Genomic DNA, 25,038 nt, shown 5'->3' with positions numbered 1-25,038 from the left:
CGCCTGTTGAGAAGAATGGAGGCTTGAGCAACCGCAGACGGGCTGGCGGCAGGTCTGCCATTCTCGGCACTACTGGCTTCCCTCTCCACTTCATGCAACCAGTGCAAGCTCTCTGATACTTCTTGATAGCCTGCCTTCCTCGCAGAACCCAGTAGTAGCGCCTCATCTCTGCAAACACCCTATCAGGCCCAGGGTGGTGTAGCTGAGCATCCATCTCTTTAAAGAGGAGTGTGGTGACTGCATGACGGGGATCCAACAGTATTGGGTGAATGTCACTGGGGCTAGAGCTATCTAAACGGCGCAGGCGTCCTCCAACCTGTATAAGACCCAATGTAGGGTCTAGTGTACTCAGCCTGCTGCTGCTGGGTGGCACAGGCTTGCCAGTCTGCTTGGCTGGTTTTGAGCAAGTGGACTTCAGCATCTCTTAGGTCGCACAGAGGTGAAGCAGGGTCGGTTGCCGCCCCATGAAGAGACTGTTGCGTAGCCTTGACCAACTCTCTCCAGCTGCTGAACTGTGTGAGATCTGGTATCTTGGGTGGTGAGCTGGTCTGTGTGAGAGCACAAAAAACACTGTGTTTTAACTTACCACTGTCCTCTGGCTCTGTGATGCTAGGACATGATGGCCATTCATCCGGTGGACGGCGAAGGAAAGCTGGTCCCTGGATCCAACGATTCGGCGCAGCCAGCTCAGCTAACGTCTTGCCACAGGTGAGATCGCCGGCCGGATTGTGAGCTGTGTTCACATACCTTCAGGTGTGTGAGGCAGTCAGCTCCTGGATCTCAGAAACCCGGGTTCCCACGAAAACCTTGAACCTGCACGACTGAGATGTCAGCCAGGTGAGAACTGTCGTGAAGTCAGTCCATAAGAAGGTCTGGGCAATACACAAGGTGAGCTCTTTGTGAATGAGGGAGGACAGCTGTGCTCCTGTCAGCGCTGCAGAGTTCCAACCGTGGCATTGACTGCTGGCGTTTTGGGGCCACTCTAGACCTTGCCATCACGAATGAGACATAGACAGTGTCATTTGTTCTTGTGGTGAGATATGCCACTGACCCGTAGGCTTGCTCAGAGGAGTCACAGAAGACGTGGAGAGTTTACTCTGTGGTGTCAGTAGCAAGCTCCAATGGTGCATAGGTTCGAGGGATGGAGATGTTGGCCAGCTCGGGGAGTTCTCTCTCCCAGCTGGGCCAGGCCTGGAGGATGTCAGGAGGGATGTTCGGGTCGTCCCAGCTCCTCTTCTTTGCCCACAGTCTCTGGACAAGAATCTTGGCCCGTGTAGTGTACGGGATAATGATCCCGATCGGATCATACTGGCGAGCGAGCACCTTATAGATGTACCGCATAGTAGGGGTCTCACTCTCTGGAGGCTTTGGCTTGAAACCGAGCCGATCAGATGGACAATACCACCGCAGACCAAGGGCCGGCTCCTGTGGATCGTTGCTCTTCTCGGCCAGCCATAGCTCCGTGCTTTCAGATCGGGCACTGGAAGGCAAGTGGGAGACAACACATAAGAAGTTACTTGCCCACTGTCGAATCTCAAATCCTCCTGAGGTCAGACATTGTCGCATCTTGTCCACCAGGAGCTTGGCTGACTCAGTCGTTGACAGGCTCTGCAGACAGTTGTCCACGTAGAAAGACTGTTCGATGGACTGCAGGACGTCTTCATTTCCTGCAGCACATTCTTTGACATGTTTTTGCAGAGCAAATGTTGCACAACACAGGCTGCTCGTGGTACCAAATGGTAACACCTGCCATTGGTATACGTCAGGCTGTTTCTCCCTTTGCAGGTTTCTCCAAACAAACCTCAGCAACGGCCGGTCCTCCGGTAGAAACCGAACTTGGTGGAGCATGGCTCGGATATCTCCACTGATGGCGACAGCGTGCTGGCGGAACCGCAGGAGGACCCCGATGAGAGATGGGCCGAGGGTTGCACCTGGGAGAAGCTGCTTGTTGAGAGAGAGGCCACCATGATTAAAGGAGCAGTCAAAGACAAGGCGATGTTTGCCATTGTGATGGACGAGGTGATGAGGTATGAACCATGACTCACTGGAGCTGTTTCCCTCTCCCTCCTGGAGCTTTGTGACACACCCACCATCTATAAGCTTCTGGATCTCTGCTTCATATATTTTAGCTTTGACAGGGTCTTTAAGCAGTCGTCTCTCTGTACTGCGTAGTTTTGGCATCACTGCTTCAACATCTGCTTTTAGTGGTGGTGCACCTTTTACTCTGAGCAGAGGTGTAGTGTAGCGAAGTGTGTCACCAACCTTCACTCTCTTAGTGCGTGCTTCCAAGACGCTCACCGCTTCCTGGTCCAGGCGAGACCGCACTGCTAGCCGCTCACTACGGAATGAGAGAACATCAAGCTGCCAGAGGCGTTCGACTTGTTGGTAGATGTCCTCTGGTGTAGGCTTGAAGGCGGTGTAGTAGCATGATGCAGCGGGGGACCGTGAACCATCGGGGCCTTGGAGCGTCCAGCCGAGTGCTGTATGGATAGCTACGGGTCCTACCTTTGGGCTAAACCTCACAGGTTCCGTAGCAGTGATCAGGTGAGTGTAATCTGCACCAAGGAGCAGCAGTGGTTGCACCTTATTGAAGCTCTGCAGTTGTAATCCTCTCAGGTGGCGGTAGCGTCTCTGGAGCGCTGCTATTGGATAGGATTGCTCTGTCAGGGTAAGTCGACCTGCTGTGTAGGCCCTCTCAACCAAATGCTGCTCTGATGGTGATGCTGGAGAAGCTACATGAAAGTCGACTGATGCTCCAGTGAGGTGAACCACATCCTGACGAACAGTCTGCAGGGTGAGGGACTCTGCTCTGCCTCTGAGCTTCAGGTCTCGATCTGCAGCTGGGAGTATTATGGTGCGTTCAGCTCCATCATCGAGGATTGCATAGGTCTGCAGTGATCTGGTCCCATGACTGATGATGATTGGCACCACCTTGAGGTATACTTTCCCTCCTTGCATAGAGTTAGCCGCTGAGGTGCAGTCTTTGGGTGTGATGAGGTAGACGTGGGGGCCCAGCCTGGTGATGTCATGCAGCACTCTCGGGTAAAACTCCTGACACTCACTGCAGGGTTTTTTAACGTGCAGCTCTCTTCATCGTGGTTAGTACAGCCACAGTTACGACAGCGCTTTCCGCCTGCTATCCACTTCTCAATTTCCTGTGTTGAGCGTTGAATAATGTCTGGACACTGCGACAAGTAGTGCTCTGTACTCTTGCAGACGAGACACATCCTTTTAAACTTTTGTTGCTTAGCTACTGGCTGAGTCGTTTCAGCTGATTTGGGCTGGTCTGGGCCGTGATACACAGAAACAGGCCGAGTCCGAGGCCGGGGAGCAGGAACAGGTCTGTCTCGATTGGCAGGCTGTGCTCCTTCAGCTCGATGGCGCTGTGCCATTTTCACGGACAGTCTCTGAGCTTCTGCCTTCACCTTGAGCCACTCTGCGAGGTCTCTGAGGTTGTATGGATTTAGGCTGCTGGTGCTGAAGCGCCCCTGAATCTGCAGATGCTCCACAAAGTTGTCTCTTATGTGTCTAGGGAGTTTGCTAAGTGGCCGGTCAACATGGCCAGTAAATAATCACTTCCATCCCATTAGGCCCTTCCAATGAGGTTAGCATTCCCACCAGCAAGTAAACGTTGAGGGCGAAGCTCTGGAAAGCTTTGGGGTCTCCTGATTTGATATCAGGAGATTTCAGGATGGCTGCAATCTCACTTTGTGCCAACTAATGTGGCTGCCCATACTGTCTCTGCAAAGCCTGCATGGCGGCGGTGTAGGGCTGTACATAATGTCTGCATGACTGAGCTATTAGCTTGGCTTCATCCAGGACCAAGTGTTCCACAAGCACACGGTATTTGTAATGTTCATAAAGTTCAGTGTGTGGATTGAGGAGGTGATCCAGCGCCATTTTTAAGTCAGCAAACTCTCTCTCGCTGTCATGCACCAACTTGGGCAGTTCGGGTATTGGAACAGGCTGTCTGGGGGACTGGGTAGTGTAAGGTACCTGCAGTGGTGTATACTGAGACTGGGGGCTGTACTGAACCTGTTGAGCTGATGAGGGCTGTTGCAGAGTGAAACCAGCACGGCGAGACACCAGTTGATATGCTGGCTGAGTTGACGGCGGAGACAGAGGCTGGTAGTGTTGCAGATGTTGGTTCTGCGGTGGCGGTAGCGACTGGTATAATGGCTGTGTAGCGATGGTTGATGGAGGCTGATAGACAGTCCCCAGGGGAGAGGCAGCGCTGTAGGGCGATGGATTGATAACTGGCTGAGTGCCAGCCGCAACAGGTAGCTGTGGTGTAGATTATGGCGCTGTTGCTATCTGGGGGGGTTGATAGGCTGGTTGTGCAAACATTAGTGGAGCATGTTGCTGCATGGGCTGTGCAGAAGGGAGTGGGGTGTATTGCCACACTGGCTGTGCGGACGGGAGTGGGGTGTATTGCTGCACTGGCTGTGCGGACGGGAGTGGGGTGTATTGCTGCACTGGCTGTGCGGACGGGAGTGGGGTGTATTGCTGCACTGATGCTGGATTTACTGGTGTTGTCTGCATGGGCAGGTATTGCAGTTGTGCAGCTAGTGGCACTATGTCCTGTACATCGTTAACCATCACTGTGGTAGGCTGGTTAGACGGATAGCCTGATGTAGCTGATGTCTGTGGGCTGGCATAACTCGCTGCTTGTGAAGCTTGTGGTGTAGGCTGCAGCATAGAAACATTCAGCGTAGGGAGGGGAGGCGGTGCCCATGCAGATGTCACAGTTGAAGGCAGAGACTGCGTCAATGTGTAGTTTTCCTGTCTAGTCCCTGGTGTAGGGGTCATTGCTGATTGAAGCTTTAGTGCTGTAGAGGTGGTATGTGGCAGTGTAGACAGTTGTGGCTCACGCTGGAGCAGACTATAGGATCCAAGATGGAGGCTGGATTGCTGTGACAGAGGGGTGCTGTGAACTACTGGACAGCTTAACCAGGGTGATTGATATGGTGGGACGCTCATATTGAGATTAGCTGGTGGCTGTAAGACAGGAGAACCCTTCCTGCTGTGATAGCTCCGCCCCGCGGGCGCCGCCGATGGTTGGCTCATATGGCATGTTAGCTGGCTGGGCAAGTCTCTAGCATGTATCGCCATGCTCCACTCGCTCACCTTGTCGGCCGCTCCCGCCGATAATGGATGATCGGGGATAGCGTGCACTCCGTGCGGCTGGTCCTCTATACACACAGACACAGTCTGTAGGCTGAGTGACTGCAGCCTTTGGGCGCCGACGCTCTCTCCTCGGTCCTCTGCGCGGGTACCGTGAGGAATGAGGGAATGTGGAAGGCTAACCTGGTAGCTTTCTAGACGAGTTGGAAGCTGTCGCTGTCTTGCTCCGAGTGCGCCGCCGTCTGCCGCTGTTGTTAGCGCTGTGTCCATTTCTCCGTCGCGAGTGAGGAAATCCGGCTCGAAGGACCAATATTAAAGAACCATATGGATAAACTGATGTCGTTGTTGTTGTTCTGGGACTCTTCACCCGTGAGCGTACTCAGATTAGGGAATAAGGACACCGTTTTACGTTTCAACTTCTTCTTTATATGTAACCTTTTAGCAGCAGCAGCTAAGTAAATCTCCCATACACACTGTTTAATACAATGCCTGAAGGACCCCGGGAAGTAAACATAGCTGCCCGGTAAACTGCCTGACTCAAACAGACTCAACTTAAAGGTGCATGACTACATTAATAGCTTGTTTACATCAACAATAATATAGTCAATTATATTCAACAATTAACATTAAATAGGGAACTTTATCTTCTATCTTAATTACTGACAAAGGAAATTTATAACAACGCCTATACTGGCTCTCCTGCACTATCTAAACCTAAAAACGTTTTTAAATATTGTAAAAATATTTCCATGAAAAAAGACAAATATTTTTTTTAAATGGTTTGAATAAAAATACATTACTTGTTTCAATGTTTGAAGTGAAAATATTATTTTAATTTTTTTTTAATTCAAAACATCATTAGCTTAAAAACAAATGTTTACAAAATAATAATATTGTTTTCATAGAAACTACAATCGCTTCAACTGTATTTTTAATTTAAAAAATCTAAATACATTTCTAGAAATTCATTTAAAAGAAAGATTTTATGAAGTGTTTTTAACGCTTTATTTTTATGTGAAAAAATATCAACACATTTTTAAATGGAAAGATAAATACTGTTGTTAAGAAGTGTGTTTCAAAAATACAACACAACTTTGAATGCATGCTTCACAGACAGTGGGAAATTGTACAACTATTTTCAAACATGCTAATTTCCCATTCCTCTTGTACAAAAGATTGTTTCTGTAGCGCCCTTTTATCCCCCTGGATTTGAAGGGGTCATTTGATTATTATGAAGAAGGTTGTTTGGGGGATGTTACTAAGAACTAACTTACTAACTCAGTAAAGCAGCGTAACATTAATCAAAGAAAGTGTGTGCAAATCAGCGCCCAAAACAGGACCAGAACAGAAGGAGCACAATACCTCAAAGACAAATATGTACCATGGCCCAGATCATTCATTACACACCACAACACAACAACACAAAGACCACACAACAACTTTACAACACAACATTAAGACACAACACAACAACATAAAGACACAACACAACACTACAACAGAAAGACACAACACTACAACATAAAGACGACAACATTAAGATACAACACAACAACAGAAAGACACAACACTACAACATAAAGACACAAGACGACAACATAAAGACACAACACAACAACAGAAAGACACAACACTAAAACATAAAGACACAACAGAACAACATAGAGACACAACAACATAAAGACACAACAGAACAACATAGAGACACAGCAACATAAAGACACAACACTACAACATAAAGACACAACAGAACATAGAGACAACAACATAAAGACAACAGAACAACATAGAGACACAACAACATGAAGACACAACAGAACAACATAGAGACACAGCAACATAAAGACACAACAGAACAACATAGAGACACTGCAACATAAAGACACAACAGAACAACATAGAGACACAACAACATAAAGACACAACAGAACAACATAGAGACACAGCAACATAAAGACACAACAGAACAACATAGAGACACAGCAACATAAAGACACAACAGAACAACATAGAGACACAACAACATAAAGACACAACAGCACAACCTAGAGACACAACAAAATAAAGACACAACAGAACAACAGAGACACAGCAACATAAAGACACAACAGACCTACATAGAGACACAGCAACATAAAGACACAACACTACAACATAAAGACACAACAGCACATAGAGACACAACAACATAAAGACACAACACTACTACATAAAGACACAACAGAACAACACAGAGACACAACAACATAAAGACACAACACTACAACATAGAGACACAACAGAACAACATAGAGACACAGCAACATAAAGACACAACACTACAACATAAAGACACAACAGCACATAGAGACACAACAACATAAAGACACAACACTACTACATAAAGACACAACAGAACAACATAGAGACACAACCGAACATAGAGACACAACAACATAAAGACACAACACTACAACATAGAGACACAACAGAACAACATAGAGACACAGCAACATAAAGACACAACACTACAACATAAAGACACAACAGCACATAGAGACACAACAACATAAAGACACAACACTACTACATAAAGACACAACAGAACAACATAGAGACACAACCGAACATAGAGACACAACAACATAAAGACACAACAGAACAACATAGAGACACAACAACATAAAGACACAACACTACAACATAAAGACACAACAGCACATAGAGACACAACAACATAAAGACACAACACTACTACATAAAGACACAACAGAACAACACAGAGACACAACAACATAAAGACACAACACTACAACATAGAGACACAACAGAACAACATAGAGACACAGCAACATAAAGACACAACACTACAACATAAAGACACAACAGCACATAGAGACACAACAACATAAAGACACAACACTACTACATAAAGACACAACAGTACAACATAGAGACACAACCGAACATAGAGACACAACAACATAAAGACACAACACTACAACATAGAGACACAACAGAACAACATAGAGACACAGCAACATAAAGACACAACACTACAACATAAAGACACAACAGCACATAGAGACACAACAACATAAAGACACAACACTACTACATAAAGACACAACAGAACAACATAGAGACACAACCGAACATAGAGACACAACAACATAAAGACACAACAGAACAACATAGAGACACAACAACATAAAGACACAACACTACAACATAAAGACACAACAGAACATAGAGACACAACAACATAAAGACACAACACTACTACATAAAGACACAACAGAACAACATAGAGACACAACAACATAAAGACAACAGAACAACATAGACACAGCAACATAAAGACACAACAGGACAACCTAGAGACACAACAACATAAAGACAACAGAACAACATAGAGACACAGCAACATAAAGACACAACAGGACAACCTAGAGACACAACAACATAAAGACAACAGAACAACATAGAGACACGGCAACATTAAGACACAACAGAACAACATAGAGACACAGCAACATAAAGACACAGCAGAACAACCTAGAGACACAACAACATAAAGACACAACAGAACAACATAGAGACACAGCAACATTAAGACACAACAGAACAACATAGAGACACAGCAACATAAAGACACAACAGAACAAGATAGAGACACAACACAACAAGATAGAGACACAACACAACAAGATAGAGACACAATGTTTAAAATGGTTGCCAGCTAACCTAACCTAACTAAGCAAAAGAGAAAAGAGTTAAATGTCATCTATTCCTCGGATCCTGCGGGCCAGCTGCACGTCTTTGTTGAACAAGGTGACCCTGTTGGCGTGTAAGGTGCACAAGTAGGCGTCGGACAACACCATGACCAGGAAGGCCTCAGCTGCCTGTAAAGACCACCTGCTGAGCAAACATCTTCACACCTGTCACACCTGTCACCTTTACCTCATGCATGGCCATCAGAGCCATCACCTGCCACCTGAGAGACCCTCTGCCCAACTTCTGACACACCTCACGGACCTGGGGGGTGATTGTTTAAACTTCAGGATCGGTGATCACAACACGCCATGGTAATACCTCACCAGGCGACAGAACGGCGCTTTGGGGATGAGAAGGTTGGTCGTCCTCTGGTACTTTCTGATCTCCTGCAGGGCCCTGGTGCCCGGACGAAACCTCCTCCTCCTCCTGGGAGGTGCTGGGGGATACATACGTTTGACAAAGCACACTCAAGATGGCGTCCTCGCCACTCGCATCGGCTCACCGGGCCCTGGCTGGCGTGAAGTGGAAGGGGTCGGCTGTGACGGCGGTCGTGACGGTGGCTGTGACGGCCGCCGTGACGTCAGTCGTGGCAGCGGTCGTGGCGGCGGTCGTGGCGGCGGTCGTGGCGGCGGTCGTGGCGGCGGTCGTGGTCGTGGCTGTGACGGTGGCTGTGACGGCCGCCGTGACGGCAGTCGTGGCGGTGGTCGTGGTGGTGGCTGTGACGTCGACGGCTGTGGCGTCGACGGCTGTGGCTGTGACGTCGACGGCTGTGGCTGTGACGTTGACGGCTGTGGCTGTGACGTCGACGGCTGTGGCTGTGACGTCGACGGCTGTGGCGTCGACGGCTGTGGCTGTGACGTTGACGGCTGTGGCGTCGACGGCTGTGGCGTCGACGGCTGTGGCGGGCGACGTCTGGGGGCACTGCCTTTTCTCCGGCTGGATGAGGCGCCATGATGCATGATACTGCTGCCAGGAAAGGAAATGTCATGTGACCATCATGTGACCATCATGTGACGGTGATCATCATCCACCTCTTCAGACCTCTCCATTGTTTTCCATGATAATGGCCATCATTCCATCAACACTAATTCACTGATTCCTTTCTGTTATTATTTTTTCAATCCATCACCTGCGGCTTCTGTTTCACTTTCAGTCTGACGTGTTCTCTTCAATGTGTTGTCATGGAGATCAAAGACCGTCAGAGAGCTGTCAAATGACAACAATAATAAAGTGTTACGGTATCATTTCATAATGACAACGTCAACATAAACATGACACTCACTATATTAAAACTAGGGCTGCAATAACTAATCGATTAAATCGATTAAAATCGATTATAAAAAATAGTTGCCGATTAATTTAGTCATCGATTCGTTGGACCTATGCTATGTGCAGAGGCTTTTTTAAAATAAATTTTAAAAATTATTTTATTATTTATTTTTTATAAACCTTTATTTATAAACTGCAACATGTACAAACAGCTGAGAAACAATAATCAAAATATGTATGGTGCCAGTATGCTGTTTTTTTTTCTTCAATAAAATACTGGAGGATAGAAATGTAGTTTGTCTCTTTTATCCGATTATTAATCGATTAATAGAAGCAATAATCGACAGATTAATCGATTATCAAATTAATTGTTAGTTGCAGCCCTAATTAAAACAATGCTATACAATTAGGGATGTCCGATAATATCAGACTGCCGATATTATTGGCCGATAAATGTTTTAAAATGTAATATCTGAAATTATCTGTATCAGTTTCAAAATGATCGGTATCGGTTTCAAAAAGTAAAATGTATGACTTCTTAAAAGGCTGCTGTGTACACGGACGTAGGGAGAAGTACAGAGCGCCAATAAACCTTAAAGGCACTGCCTTTTGCGTGCCGGCCCAATCACATAATATCTACGGCTTTTCACACACACAAGTGAATGCAAGGCACACTTGGTTAACAGCCATACAGGTCACACTGAGTATAAACAACTTTAACACTGTTACAAATATGCGCCACACTGTGAACCCACACCAAACAAGAATGGCAAACACATTTCGGGAGAACATCCGCACCATAACACAACATAAACACAACAGTACAAATACCCAGAAACCCTTGCAGCACTAACTCTTCCGGGACGCTACAATATACACCCCCCGCTACCCCCTACAGCCCCCCCAACCCCGCCCACCTCAACTTTCTCATGCTCTCTCAGGGAGAGCATGTCCCAAATTCCAAGCTGCTGTTTTGAGGCATGTTAAAAAAAAGAATGCAATAATAAATATGGCAGTGCCATGTTGGCATTTTTTTCCATAACTTGAGTTGATCTATTTTGGAAAACCTTGTTACATTGTTTAATGCATCCAGCAGGGCATCACAACAAAATTAGGCATAATAATGTGTACATTCCACGACTGTATATATCGGTATCGCTTGATATCAGAATCGATAATTAAGAGTTGGACAATATCGGAATATCGGATATCGGAAAAAAAGGCATTATCGGACGTCTCTATGTACAATATACATAATAATATAATAGTCTAGAACAGGGGGGTCAACCTCCTTTTCACAGAGGACTAGGGATGCACAATTCCGGGAATATTCAAAGTTGGAAACTTTCCATGGGAATTAACGGGAATATATGGGAATTAACGGGAATGAATGTGAAATTAATGGGAATAAACATTGAATGCAACATGCTAGATCTTGCAACATGATTATTAGCTAAAACAACCTGATTTAATGCAAATTGAGTATAATTTCAACCTTGCACTGTGCATTCCTCCATCACATGTGCAGTGCATTCTTCCATCACATGCACAGATAATTGCCAGCATGCAACACACTACAGCAGGGCTATTGAGGCCACACTAGTATTTGAGCCCAAGGACTTCATCCAGTCAGGTAAGTGTTGATGGGGTAAATATATTTGATCTATGGTATTTAAGTGTAATAGAGGTGTAATTGCTTGTTACTGTATGAATGTAGACTACTCCAGCAGACTTACACTCAAGCTAGCTAGCTGTTCCTGTACTTGTTCAATGATTTTGGGAACAATATCTCTAGCTAGCTAGGTTTATGTACCACCACAGTCTCATAATGAACCCAAAATATTTCTCCCTTAGCCGTGATGCTAATTTTCTCTATGTTAAATCCCATTCATTTATGCTAACAACGTTAGCGATCCGAATTGACCTTTTTTGTGATGTGTAAAGTTCAACTAAATCAAAAGGTGTAGTTTCCTCTGCCTTCTGTTCTGCTAGCCATTCTGTTGTCATACAAGAATGTAGCTTATAGTTTGATTTAGCATGCAGATTGACTGTTCATTTATTCACTTAACCTATTTCTATTCATTTGTCCATCAGTAAATTATTTTTAAAGACTTCTCCAATTGTTTAGCTGACTATTTACTGTATATCTGTGTGTGGCATCGCATTAGTGTTTTACAAGCTTCTCATCTTATTCTACAGAATAAGATGGACGGCGTCCAACTTTGAATAATCAAAAAATGGTCAAAATTTCCAAACTTCCCGAGCTTAACTTCCCGTGGTAAATTACCGGAAAGTTTCCACCCATTTGCAACCCTACCGAGGGTCACATGGCAGTTATGGCGTACAATAGTGAATAATAAATGAATATAAATGTCTAAAGATTCACCTTGTGATATTATTTAACACACAATTGCCCATAATCATTCTAATCTTTTTACATACTCTGTAAGAAAAAGTCTGTAGACTGGCAGCTCAGTCGCCAGAATTTGATGGTAGACGTTACGCTGGGGTTTTATTAAAAAGTACATTACTGTAAATGGAAAAACGGTACCATGTTTTTTTAACAGTGAAATTCTAGCGACAGAGAAGTTGTTTTTTTATGTATACCGTCAAATCTATTGTTATTTTTACAACGTACAATTAAATGGATAACTTGCTTCGAAATCATAAGTCAATCAAATATTTATTTTTATTTTGTAATCTGTGATAATATACTGTTAGATTATTAGGAAACACAAAACTAATAGTTCATTTTTATTACAGATTATAACTACTTTCCAACATAAATTCATACAAATGTAACTGACATTATATTATTACAAAAACAACATTATTATTACAGATTGGGGTTGTCCCGATACCAATATTTTGGTACCGGTACCAAAATGTATTTTTGATACTTTTTTGTATATGTATGTTTGTACAGTGAATGTACATGTACAGTATGTGTATATGTATGTTTGTACAGTGAATGTACATGTACAGTATGTGTATATGTATGTTTGTACAGTGAATGTACATGTACAGTATGTGTATATGTATGTTTGTACAGTGAATGTATATGTACAGTATGTGTATATGTATGTTTGTACAGTGAATGTAAATGTACAAGAGATGCGCGGATAGGCAATTATTTAATCCGCAACCGCATCACAAAAGTCGTCATCCACCCGTCATCCACCCGCCATCCACCCGAACCAACACTTTATCAAAACCACACCCACCCGCCACCGGCCCATCGTTATATATCTAATATAGTGAGTTTAAAGAAAGGAGACTGATCCAATGCAGCAGAGACATTCAATGCGTGCCACGCATTAATATCTCTTGCAGTTGCAGCAAGCAGAACGATGCTTTTAAGAAGTTCAAAAAATGTTTTATAAAGACTTGGCCTATATTTTCGTTAGCTAAAAAAAAATTTCTGAATTTATTTCAATGAATATTAACTTGTTAACGTTATAATGCTCAAATAGGGACGAGGGCGGGGTGCACAGTGAAACAGTGAACAATTTTGCGACAAAGATGAACCTTTATTGATTGATCTGCAGCCATGACAAAATGTCAGACAATCTCCATTGTCAACGACAGGCAGGAAAATAAAGATAAACACATAGAACTATGTTGTAGGCATAGGCATAGGCTCATACCTTTTTAAGTTGAAATAAAAAAATAAAATAAAAAATGTGCCTCATAAGCCTTAGGCTGTCAATCACGCGCACAAACTTAAATTATACAACATATGTATGGCATCCCTATTTAAACAAAAATAAATAAAATAAATAATAATAATTGAATTATAATGAAAATAGACAAACAAAGCAGGCTAAATAGTCTTACATTGTAGCCAATCGGAGATGCGCTTCACTTGAAAGCGAGGCCAAATAATGAACACACAGTAGTATATCTCCAATAGAAAAAAAAACACAATAAACAACGCAATTGCCTTAATTCCTTTGCATTGTAGTGCGCCCAAACAACACGTAACCATCACAATTATTCAGCTGACCCAACTCAATATAGGTTAGACATGGGCTTATTTGGTATAGCCTAGGTAACGTAGACTAATTCCTTTAACATATCCAACCGTATGTCTACTTACTTTTTTTTTTGTTAGCACTATGCAGGAATAAAATGGCATCTACAGTGCCAGGATTCAGGCGAGAGCGCCTGGCCTCTAAAATGCGCCCTGCTGCGCTGAAGGAGCGCTCACTTGTGGCACTCCATTGTTGCTGGGACGCATAGGATTCTCTTTATACATTTACTACGTATATATATTTCCGAATTGGCTCAACCGCCACCCGCCCGAATCTATTTAAAATCTATTTTTTTCGTCATGCATCCGCCCGACCCGCAGATTACCCGCGGACTCCGCGGGTGTGTCCGCAAACCGCGCATCTCTAATATGTACAGTATGTGTATATGTATGTTTGTACAGTGAATGTATATGCACATGTATGTGTATATGTATGTTTGTACAGTGAATGTATATGTACAGTATGTGTATGTGTATGTTTGTACAGTGAATGTGTGTGTGGATGTACGAACTTTGAGTATGTAGGTATGTACTGTATTTGTGTATGTATGTGGGAGCGTAGGTACCTATGTATGTGAATGTATGTATGTGAGTATATGTGTATTTGGATGTACAATATATTTGACTCCCAGTGTGTGTGGGAGCCAGAGTACGGCCCCAGCCACCCAGAGAGCCCAACCCACAAACAGCAGGTGTGGTGCCCAGGGAACCAGGGACCACCGGCCCCACGCAGCCGGGCCGGCCAGCGACAGGAACCCCAGAGCCCGGCCCACCGCAGACAGACGCACCCGGCAGAGGACAAGGCACGAGAGAAGCAGGGGACAGCCAGACCTCAAGCCAGCGAGAGACCACACCCCACACGGGCAGAAAGGCGGGACGCCCCGCCCGGGGGGCCCAGAGACTCCCCGCAACCGGACGGGAAGACCGCCCCACGCCCCACCAGCAACCGGGCCCCCATGAGCCCACATCCCACCCCCGGAGAGCACAGCGCGGCCCGCACATATATATACAACAACAAATCCATACACAGGCCGACGGGACAGCGATCAAGTCCCGGCACCCACTGCCCACTGAGAACCAGCCGATCTCCTCCCCCAAGCCCCACAGGTCCGGCCGCGCACCCCCGTCACCCAGGGACAACTCCCAAAAAGCCCACCCCAGACGACGGCTTGACACCGGGCGCGAAGGGCGGCGCGGCAGGGCGCAAGGACACCCCAGGCCCACACCCGACAAGCCAACCAACATGACAATAAACGAGTATGAAGCCGGCAAGTTCGTCAGCCCCGACAACCACCACGCGCGCTCGCTGCCACCAGTCACAACATCAGCCACCCCCCTGCACCAGACCCAGCAGCCACGGGCGCCCACACCACAAACAAACGGCAGCAGAAACAGCAGATGCAATACCCCCAGACAGCCAGCACCACTCCATCAAATCAAAGCGATAGAAAAAACTGCGACCGGCAACCATACGCCAACAGGATCACGGAGACCAGCCAGCGCCAGCCCGCCCGAGCGCCAACATGCAGAGACATTAACACCTCCCCCACCAAAAGACCCCACCACCCCAACCCAAACCCGCTCAAACACAGCACCGCCCAAACAACCGAGACACAGCATCTAGACCAGACATGGGGGCTGCGCCGCCACCGCATCAGGTCACCAACAGAGACCCCACAGCGCAAGGTCGGGCCACACGGGCACGGACCCCACCCAACAGGAAGCGAGACCCGTGCAACGCCACACACAAATAAATAATAGATTTCAAAAATACTAAAAAATAATTATTATTATTATTATTATAATAATAATAATAATAATAAAAATAATAAATGAATAAAAGCCTCACACCCTCAGCGAGGTCTGTGAGTCTGCCAAATATATTTTCAATTGATCGTGACTCCGATAGACAACTTATGTTTGTTCATTCTGGGCTATGAATTTGCTCTTCCTAGGCATATTTTGAGAGACCATTTTGTTAGTTCAAGGTGATGATTAGTTGAAGTGACTGCCATCTTAAGTTCTGATTGGCTCTTATTTTGTAAACATTGCTCATGTGCTTTCTCTTTATTTTTCTAACTATTTGAAGTTAATTAGTTTGGTGGATTCCTCTTGGCTGTTGTGTAGCACTTTGGAATTAACTGATGAAAAATATTTGTCATCATTACTACAAAATAAAACCTATCCACTCAACGTTTTTTAAAATGGGGTAAATATTAAGATAATTATGACATATTGTTCTAATATTAAGAAGTTGACCGGAAGTGAATGTTTACTGCTTTTAATAAACTATAACTTTCTTAATATGATACAGTGTTGGCGCTGGGAATCTTCAAAATGGGGGTCCCATCAAGTCATAAAAATGGGGTCCCACAGCAAATTTTTGGGGTCCCACATTTTTGTAAGCATTTTGAAAACAAATGATAAATGTATGCATTATGTTGTGTTTCTATGTTGTGTTTTGGAAAAAGGTGGTCATAAATGTAACTTAATTCATTAAAAAAATAACACAAAAGAAAACAAATGCAGTGTTTGTGATCGATAAAACTTTCGGCGATCCAAATTTTAAGAAACTGTACCGGAAAGTGCATTACCGTATTTTCCGCACTATAAGGCGCACCGGATTATAAGGCGCACCTTCAATGAATGGCCTATTTTAAAACGTTGTTCATATATAAGGCGCACCGCATTATAAGGCACAGAGAATAGACGCTACAGTAGAGGCTGTAGTTGTGAGACCTGTTGGGGCTCAATATTGGTCCATATATAAGGCGCACCGGATTATAAGGCGCACTCTCAGCTTTTGAGAAAATTGGAGGTTTTTAGGTGCGCCGACCAATAATAAATAATTAATCATTTGACCCGGCAAATATACCGTATTTTCCGGGTCATAGGGCACACCGGATTATAAGGTGCACTGCCGATGAATGGTCTATTTGTAATCTTTTTTCATGTATAAGGCACTTTAATAGTTATATTTGTTTTCTTTTCTAAACGTAAAAGACTTCATTGTGGTCTACATAACATGTAATGGTGGTTCTTTGCTTAAAATGTTGCATAGATTATGTTTTACAGACAGTGGCTTCAGGATGCGCCGTTATGTAAGCGCTCTAATTTATGTGCCTCCACTTGGACAGCGTCTTCGCCCCGTCATCTTTGTTGTAGCGGTGTAGCGTGCAAGGACGGGAGTGGAAGAAGTGTCAAAAGATGGCGCTAACTGTTTTAATGACATTCACACTTTACTTCAATCAATAATGGGGCAGCATCTCATCCGGAAACCACAACGTCGGAATTGTGTCCCAAGAAAAAACGTCCGACCGGAACTCTAATAACTAAAGTTCCTTGGGTGAATAATGGTAACTCACTACACCGGTATGTTTTAGCGCTTTCATGACAGATATAAGTAACAACTTTACACTACTTTATATTACAAATGGCACTAAAACATTTACGACTAAAACATTTTGATAGATTTTTGAGTGCCGTGTATAGTGTTCTATATTTTCAATGGAACATTTAAAATGTTGGTGTTGTTTACTTGAGACTTATCTCTTATGTTTGACTGCCATCTACTGGTCACACCTATAATTACACCCTGTACCAAATAAAATAGTGTAGCGCCCCCAGAAGAGTTGGTACCAATGTTCCCTCTAATTTTTCATGTGTGTGAGCAAAGGCAAAAACTCCCTGAGCATTCAGTGGAGCCCATGTGAGCAACATCAGACGTGCACACTGTGGCTACACCAGCAGCACACCTAAATAACAAGTTTCATCTCCATCAATCCATCCATTTCCTACCGCTTGTCCCTTTCGGGGTCGCGGGGGGTGCTGGAGCCTATTTTAGCTGCATTTGGACAAGTCCCCACCTCATCGCAGGGCCAACACAGATAGACAGACAACATTCTCTTAATATTATAATCAAATGACATCAGTCATTTCCATGAGGTTATTTTCTAATATAAGTGTTTAGGCCCACTTACAATGACAATAACAAAAAATATTGTTTTTCATGTACTTGTATTGTTTGTCTGGGTGGAGGTCCTGCTTTGAAAATAATTTGTACCCCTTTCAGACATTGCATTTAGTTCCCATTAAAACATTCACATGTTGCACAATAAGATGTAAGCAGGGGATCATGTGTACATTCCTGCAACTTCCTGTTTGTAAAAAATATCTTTTTATTATTATTTATTTAATATACTAACAGCATTTCATGATTAATATTTATAAATTAAGATTCCTAATAAATGACACAAGAATAAGCACACATTTGATTGGTAAATCATAGTGTAACGACCTGGAATGACACTTTATGTGTGGTGTTGGAGTTGTCCGACTTTTTGTGTGGCTGTAAACGCATCACTGGCTAAGTGCCATATGTGCATGTTTTGGCGCAAGTGAGAAAGAGCGAGCGGCTGCTGTTGATATAACAAAGTTGCTTTTGGTCTGGTTTGTACTGCAGAAAATGACCACTTTTGCTGGATATCATTTTTTTTACTAATGTTTTGTTGATGTGTTTATGGCCGACAATAAAGAGTTTTGCTCAGTAAAGTGATGGATGGAATTCATGTCCTCAAAGCGTCTCGACAGACGTTACAATATTTGAACAATGATGACGAAAACTGTTTTCTCTGTAGTGTCCGTGTGTCGAAGAATTTGTTATTTTTTTATTAGATTTTGTGCGTGGCATAGATTTGCCGTGCGCAGAGGACGCTTGAGCAGTGCGCCATTGCACAGGCGCGCACCTTAGAGGGAACGTTGGTTGGTACTGCAGGGAATTATGGGTATTTGTTCTGTTGTGTTTATGTTACGTTGCGGTGCAAATATTCTCCCAAAGTGTGTTTGACATTGTTGTTGGGAGTAGTTTTCACAATATGGCACATATTTATGACAGTGTTGGCGTTGTTTATAGGCCATTTACCATGAATTGATTAACGTGGACCCCGACTTAAACAAGTTGAAAAACTTATTGGGGTGTTCCCATTTAGTGGTCAATTGTACAGAGTATGTACTGTACTGTGCAATCTACTAATACTAATAAGTTTCAATCAATCAATCAATCAAACCACCCTTAGTGTGACATGTATGGCTGTTAAGAATGCCCTTCATTCATTTGTACATAGGGTGTTCATAAATAATATGATCATTGAAATTGTCTATTTTCACTCCTTCCAACCCTTCAAAAACATTTAGGTGGGTAATTGTGAATCAATTCATCTTTGAAATGTGACACACAAAAGATACACTTTGCTAGCATTTGCTAGCTTCTCACACACTTACACAAAGAACACTAAGCACATTGAAAACTACATCCACGAAATGATGTCCTTTAACAACCATACGGTTGTACTAAAGTTCTGTAAATGACATAATAATAATATCAATAATATTAAATCAATAATGACGGCGGTATTGAGTTAACTTACCTCTTCTCCGCAGGCCGGAAGAGATCGAAAATGAGCGCGCAAAAAGACGAAATGAGCGGAAAACCCGCAGGAAATGACGTCATAGTAACAGGAAATGACGTCAAGGTTGTGTCAAAGTTCACCCCGTAAAGATAACATAAACATAGCTTTTATTATGTTAATAGTTGCTGTCTGTCGAATACAATAAAGAAACAAAAAACAATACGTAATAATATCCTGCAACAAAATGTTACTGTGACTTCCTTAATACTAAAAGTACCAAAGTGAGTTATGGATCAAATTAAATATATTTTGATGCTTTATCTGATTAGGTCAATTTAAGGCTTGATATGAGACATCTTAGAATACCTGATTTTATATATATATATATATATATATATATATATATATATATATATATATATATATATATATATATATATATATATATATATATATACATATATATATATATACATACATATATATACATATATATATATATATATATATATATATAAATATTATAGATCATATATTATATGTAATATATATATATATATACAATATACATTATATATATACATATGTAATATACATACATGTATAATATATATACATATATAATATATATATATATATATTATATATATATATTATAGATCATATATTATATGTAATATATATATATACAATATACATTATATATATACATATGTAATATACATACATATATAATATATATACATATATAATATATATATATATAATATATATAATATATTATAGATCATATATGTAATATAAATATACAATATTCATTATATATATACATATATAATATACATACATATATAATATATATATTATATATGTATATATACATATATAATATATGTACATATATAAATGTATATATATATGTATATAATATATATATATATGTATATATACATATATAAATGTATATATGTATATAATATATATTTTTAATATACATATAAAATGTATATTATATAATATATACAACAAAAATATAATATATATTATATATAACATATAATATATGTATTATATAATATGTATATATATATATATGTATATAATATATATATATATATGTATTATATATATATATGTATATAATATATATACATATATTTATTTATATATATATACTATATATATATATTATATATATGTATATATATTATGTAATAAATGTATATAACATATATACATATATATAATATATATACATATATATATATATATATATATTATATATGTATATAATATATATACATATATATAATATATATACATATATATATATATATATATTATATATGTATATAATATATATACATACATATTATATAATATATATTGTATAATATATGTTATATATATTTTTGTTTTATATGTATTTACATATATATATATATATATATATATATATATATATATATATATATATATATATATATATATATATATATATATATATATATATAGTGTGTATATTAATGTATGTATACCAATAAGAGGCAGGACAACTTGTTAAACAGTGTGTTGTCTGAAATATGAGATGGAGATTAACAAAATAGTTTAAACTTTAATAGACAATATGAGATTGGATAGCAACATTTAGCTCATGTTCTGACAAGCTCATTTAGCTTGTTTGGGTTGAGTAATTATGTTCCTGCACACATTATCCATTATACATACATATATTATGTATATAATATACAGTACAGGCCAAAAGTTTGGACACACCTTCTCATTCAATGTTTTATTTATTTTCATGACTATTTACATTGTAGATTGTCACATCAAAACTATGAATGAACACATGTGGAGTTATGTACTTAACAAAAAAAAAGGGAAATAACTGAAAACATGTTTTATATTCTAGTTTCTTCAAAATAGCCACCTTTTGCTCCGATTACTGCTCTGCACACTCTTGGCATTCTCTCCATGAGCTTCAAGAGGTAGTCACCTGAAATGGTTTTCACCTCACAGGTGTCATAGTTTCGACGGCTTCAGTGACAATCTACAATGTAAATAGTCATGTGTCAGGTTCAAACACTGATGACATTATTAAACAAGACAAGAAGCAAGGAATCATGCAGAGACAAGAGTTCAATTTGGCTCAATGAGGAGAGACGTTTGGGGCTGCACACTCAGTTACAGTCTCCCCCCACGCTTCAAGGTCCAGACCCACGAGCTCCTCTATTTATTTGGGAGGTCCATCACTGAGGCTGCTTCTGAAGGAAGGGGGGGGTCATTTCAGCAGCCCCAGTTAGACACATCCATCCATCCATTTTCTGCCGCTTGTCCCTTTTGGGGTCGCGGGGGGTGCTGAAGCCCATCTCAGCTGCGTTGGGGCGAAAGGCGGGGTACACCCTGGACAAGTCGCCACCTCATCGCAGGGCCAACACAGATAGACAGACAACATTCACACACTAGGGACCATTTAGTGTTGCCAATCAACCTATCCCCAGGTGTATGTCTTTGGAGGTGGGAGGGGCCTATCCCCAGGTGCATGTCTTTGGGGGTGGGAGGGGCCTATCCCCAGGTGCATGTCTTTGGGGGTGGGAGGGGCCTATCCCCAGGTGCATGTCTTTGGAGGTGGGAGGAAGCCGGAGTACCAAGATTGCAAATTTGCACAGATAGAAAAGTACAACTTCAGCACAATTGATAATAACTATAGCAATGGCCTTTAAAGGCCTACTGAAAGCCACTACTAGCGACCACGCAGTCTGATAGTTTATATATCAACGATGAAATCTTAACATTGCAACACATGCCAATACGGCCGGGTTAACTTATAAAGTGACATTTTAAATTTCCCGCTAAACTTCCGGTTGAAAACGTCTATGTATGATGACGTATGCGCGTGACGTCGATGGTTGAAACGGAAGTATTGGTACACCATTGAATCCAATACAAAAAAGCTCTGTTTTCATCTCAAAATTCCACAGTATTCTGGACATCTGTGTTGGTGAATCTTTTGCAATTTGTTTAATGAACAATGGAGACTGCAAAGAAGAAAGTTGTAGGTGGGATCGGTGTATTAGCGGCTGGCTGCAGCAACACAACCAGGAGGACTTTGACTCGGATAGCAGACGCGCTAGCTGACGCTAGCCGCCGACCGCACGGATGATCGAGTGAAGTCCTTCGTCCTTCCGTCGATCGCTGGAAGGCAGGCGAGCACGGGTGTTGATGAGCAGATGAGGGCTGGCTGGCGTAGGTGGAGCGCTAATGTTTTTAGCATAGCTCTGTGAGGTCCCGTTGCTAAGTTAGCTTCAATGGCGTCGTTAGCAACAGCATTGTTAAGCTTCCCCAGGCTGGGAATTATTAACCGTGTAGTTACATGTCCATGGTTTAATAGTATTGTTGATCTTCTGTCTATCCTTCCAGTCAGGGGTTTATTTCTTTTGTTTCTATCTGCATTTGAGCCCGATGCTATCACGTTAGCTCCGTAGCTAAAGTGTTTCGCCGATGTATTGTCGCGGAGATAAAAGTCACTGTGAATGTCCATTTCGCGTTCTCGACTCTCATTTTCAAGAGGATATAGTATCCCAGGTGGTTTAAAATACAAATCCGTGATCCACAATAAAAAAAGGAGAGAGTGTGGAATCCAATGAGCCAGCTTGTACCTAAGTTACGGTCAGAGCGAAAAAAAGATACGTCCTGCACTGCACTCTAGTCCTTCACTCTCACTTTCCTCATCCACAAATCTTTTATCGTCGCTCAAATTAATGGGGTAATCGCCACTTTCTCGGTCAGAATTACTCTCGCTGCTGGTGTAAACAATGGGGAAATGTGAGGAGCCTTTCAACCTGTGACGTCACGCTACTTCCGGTACAGGCAAGGCTTTTTTTTTTTTATCAGCGACCAAAAGTTGCGAACTTTATCGTCGATGTTCTCTACTAAATCCTTTCAGCAAAAATATGGCGAAATGATCAAGTGTGACACATAGAATGGATCTGCTATCCCCGTTTAAATAAGAAAAATTCATTTCAGTAGGCCTTTAAGCATAAGAGTTGTGTGGTAACTTACACATAATTATTCTAAAAAACAAAAAAATAGAAAAAAAACGCGTTGAATGAGAAGGTGTGTCCAAACTTTAAACCTGTACTGTGTATATATATATATATATATATATATATATATATGTATATATACACACATAGTGGATGGCACACTGCCCTGTAGTGGTGTTAGTATTGGAGACCCGGGCACGTGTTCCACTCAGAGTCTTCATGGCTAGTGTGCTGTGGTGCTCTGACCTCGCTCTCACCTCGGTGCCACCCATGATTTAGGCGTTCACGGCCCCTGCCAAAACCCCACAGCGCCACATCTGCAATCCATAACTGCCAGCCACTCTTGCTCTCCCATACTCACTCGCCCACACACACTCTCTCTCTCTCACCCTCTTCTTTTTTTAACACACCCCCTTTTATTTTCCTTCTGCTGGCAAATTGTTTTAATTATCATAGCTGGCCCTTCCCTTACCTCCCCTGCCCTCGTCCAATGGAAACATCTCTTACCCGTTATATCTTCAGCGAGGAGCCTTGCAAGCGTAGTGGGAACCACAAGACATTCTTGGTCACCCGTGTTCACGTCTTCTGACGGCGGCCACGAGCCAAACACTCAATCAGCAGTTGGATTGTGCCGCGTACCACGTTGCACTTGGTCCCTAGTCACAGTTCATGTAACATGCATGGGCGTCCAAAGTTAGCATTTCTTTCTTCGGGGGGGGGGGGGGGGGGGGGGGGGGGGGTTGAATGTCACTCTCCCTTAACTTGAAGTGAACACATGAACACTCCTGCGTCGTGCGGTCAGCACATCATCGTTATCACCTCAGTCGTGCCAAAGAAATGACGCAGGAAATAAACAAAGCGGGTGTTTGCCCGTCTAAAATGAAGACACATCACTCTTTCCTGGCTATCATTTTAGCAGGGGTCACCAACCTTTTTGAAACCAAGAGCTACTTCTTGGGTAGTGATTAATGCGAAGGGCTACCAGTTTGATACACACTTCAATAAATTGCCAGAAATAGCCAATTTGCTTAATTTACCTTTAACTCTGTTATTATTAATAATGAATGATATTTACACTTAATTGAACGGTTTAAAAGAGGAGAAAACACGAAAAAAAATGACAATTACATTTTGAAACATAGTTTATCTTCAATTTCGACTCTTTAAAATTCAAAATTCAACCGAAAAAAAGAAGAGAAAAACTAGCTAATTCGAATCTTTTTGAAAAAATTAAAAAAATAATTTATGGAACATCATTAGGGATGTCCGATAATGGCTTTTTGCCGATATCCGATATGCCAATATTGTCCAACTCTTTAATTACCGATACCGATAACCGATACCGATATCAACCGATATATACAGTCGTGGAATTAACACATTATTATGCCTAATTTGG

At 42.0% G+C, this 25,038-nt stretch overlaps 1 protein-coding gene across 10 annotated transcripts; it reads right to left on the bottom strand.

The window, feature by feature from the left end:
- Positions 1-6,116: 6,116 nt before the first annotated feature.
- Positions 6,117-19,676, bottom strand: LOC133658148 (histone H3-like centromeric protein A). 10 transcript variants are annotated; one of them, XM_062059817.1, is made up of 6 exons: positions 19,609-19,676; positions 10,010-10,086; positions 9,383-9,843; positions 9,204-9,316; positions 9,067-9,141; positions 6,117-9,008 (listed from the first exon to the last, which is right to left on the bottom strand). In XM_062059817.1, exons 3-6 carry the CDS (start codon positions 9,837-9,839, stop codon positions 8,880-8,882), a joined length of 774 nt encoding a protein of 257 aa, XP_061915801.1. In that variant the 5' UTR covers positions 9,840-9,843; positions 10,010-10,086; positions 19,609-19,676; the 3' UTR covers positions 6,117-8,879. The 10 variants fall into 10 exon arrangements, with proteins under 10 accessions (XP_061915801.1, XP_061915802.1, XP_061915795.1 ...); XM_062059818.1 differs by having other exon boundaries at positions 9,383-9,846; positions 19,609-19,663; XM_062059820.1 differs by having other exon boundaries at positions 8,887-9,021; positions 9,199-9,316; positions 9,383-9,846; positions 9,922-10,086; positions 19,609-19,653.
- Between the last annotated feature and the right edge of the window lie 5,362 nt (positions 19,677-25,038).

This window comes from Entelurus aequoreus, linkage group LG10, assembly GCF_033978785.1.
Source record: "Entelurus aequoreus isolate RoL-2023_Sb linkage group LG10, RoL_Eaeq_v1.1, whole genome shotgun sequence".
Taxonomy (NCBI): Eukaryota; Metazoa; Chordata; class Actinopteri; order Syngnathiformes; family Syngnathidae; genus Entelurus; species Entelurus aequoreus.
Note: the sequence above shows the minus strand (reverse complement) of the source record. Positions and strands in the feature narration are given on the sequence as shown.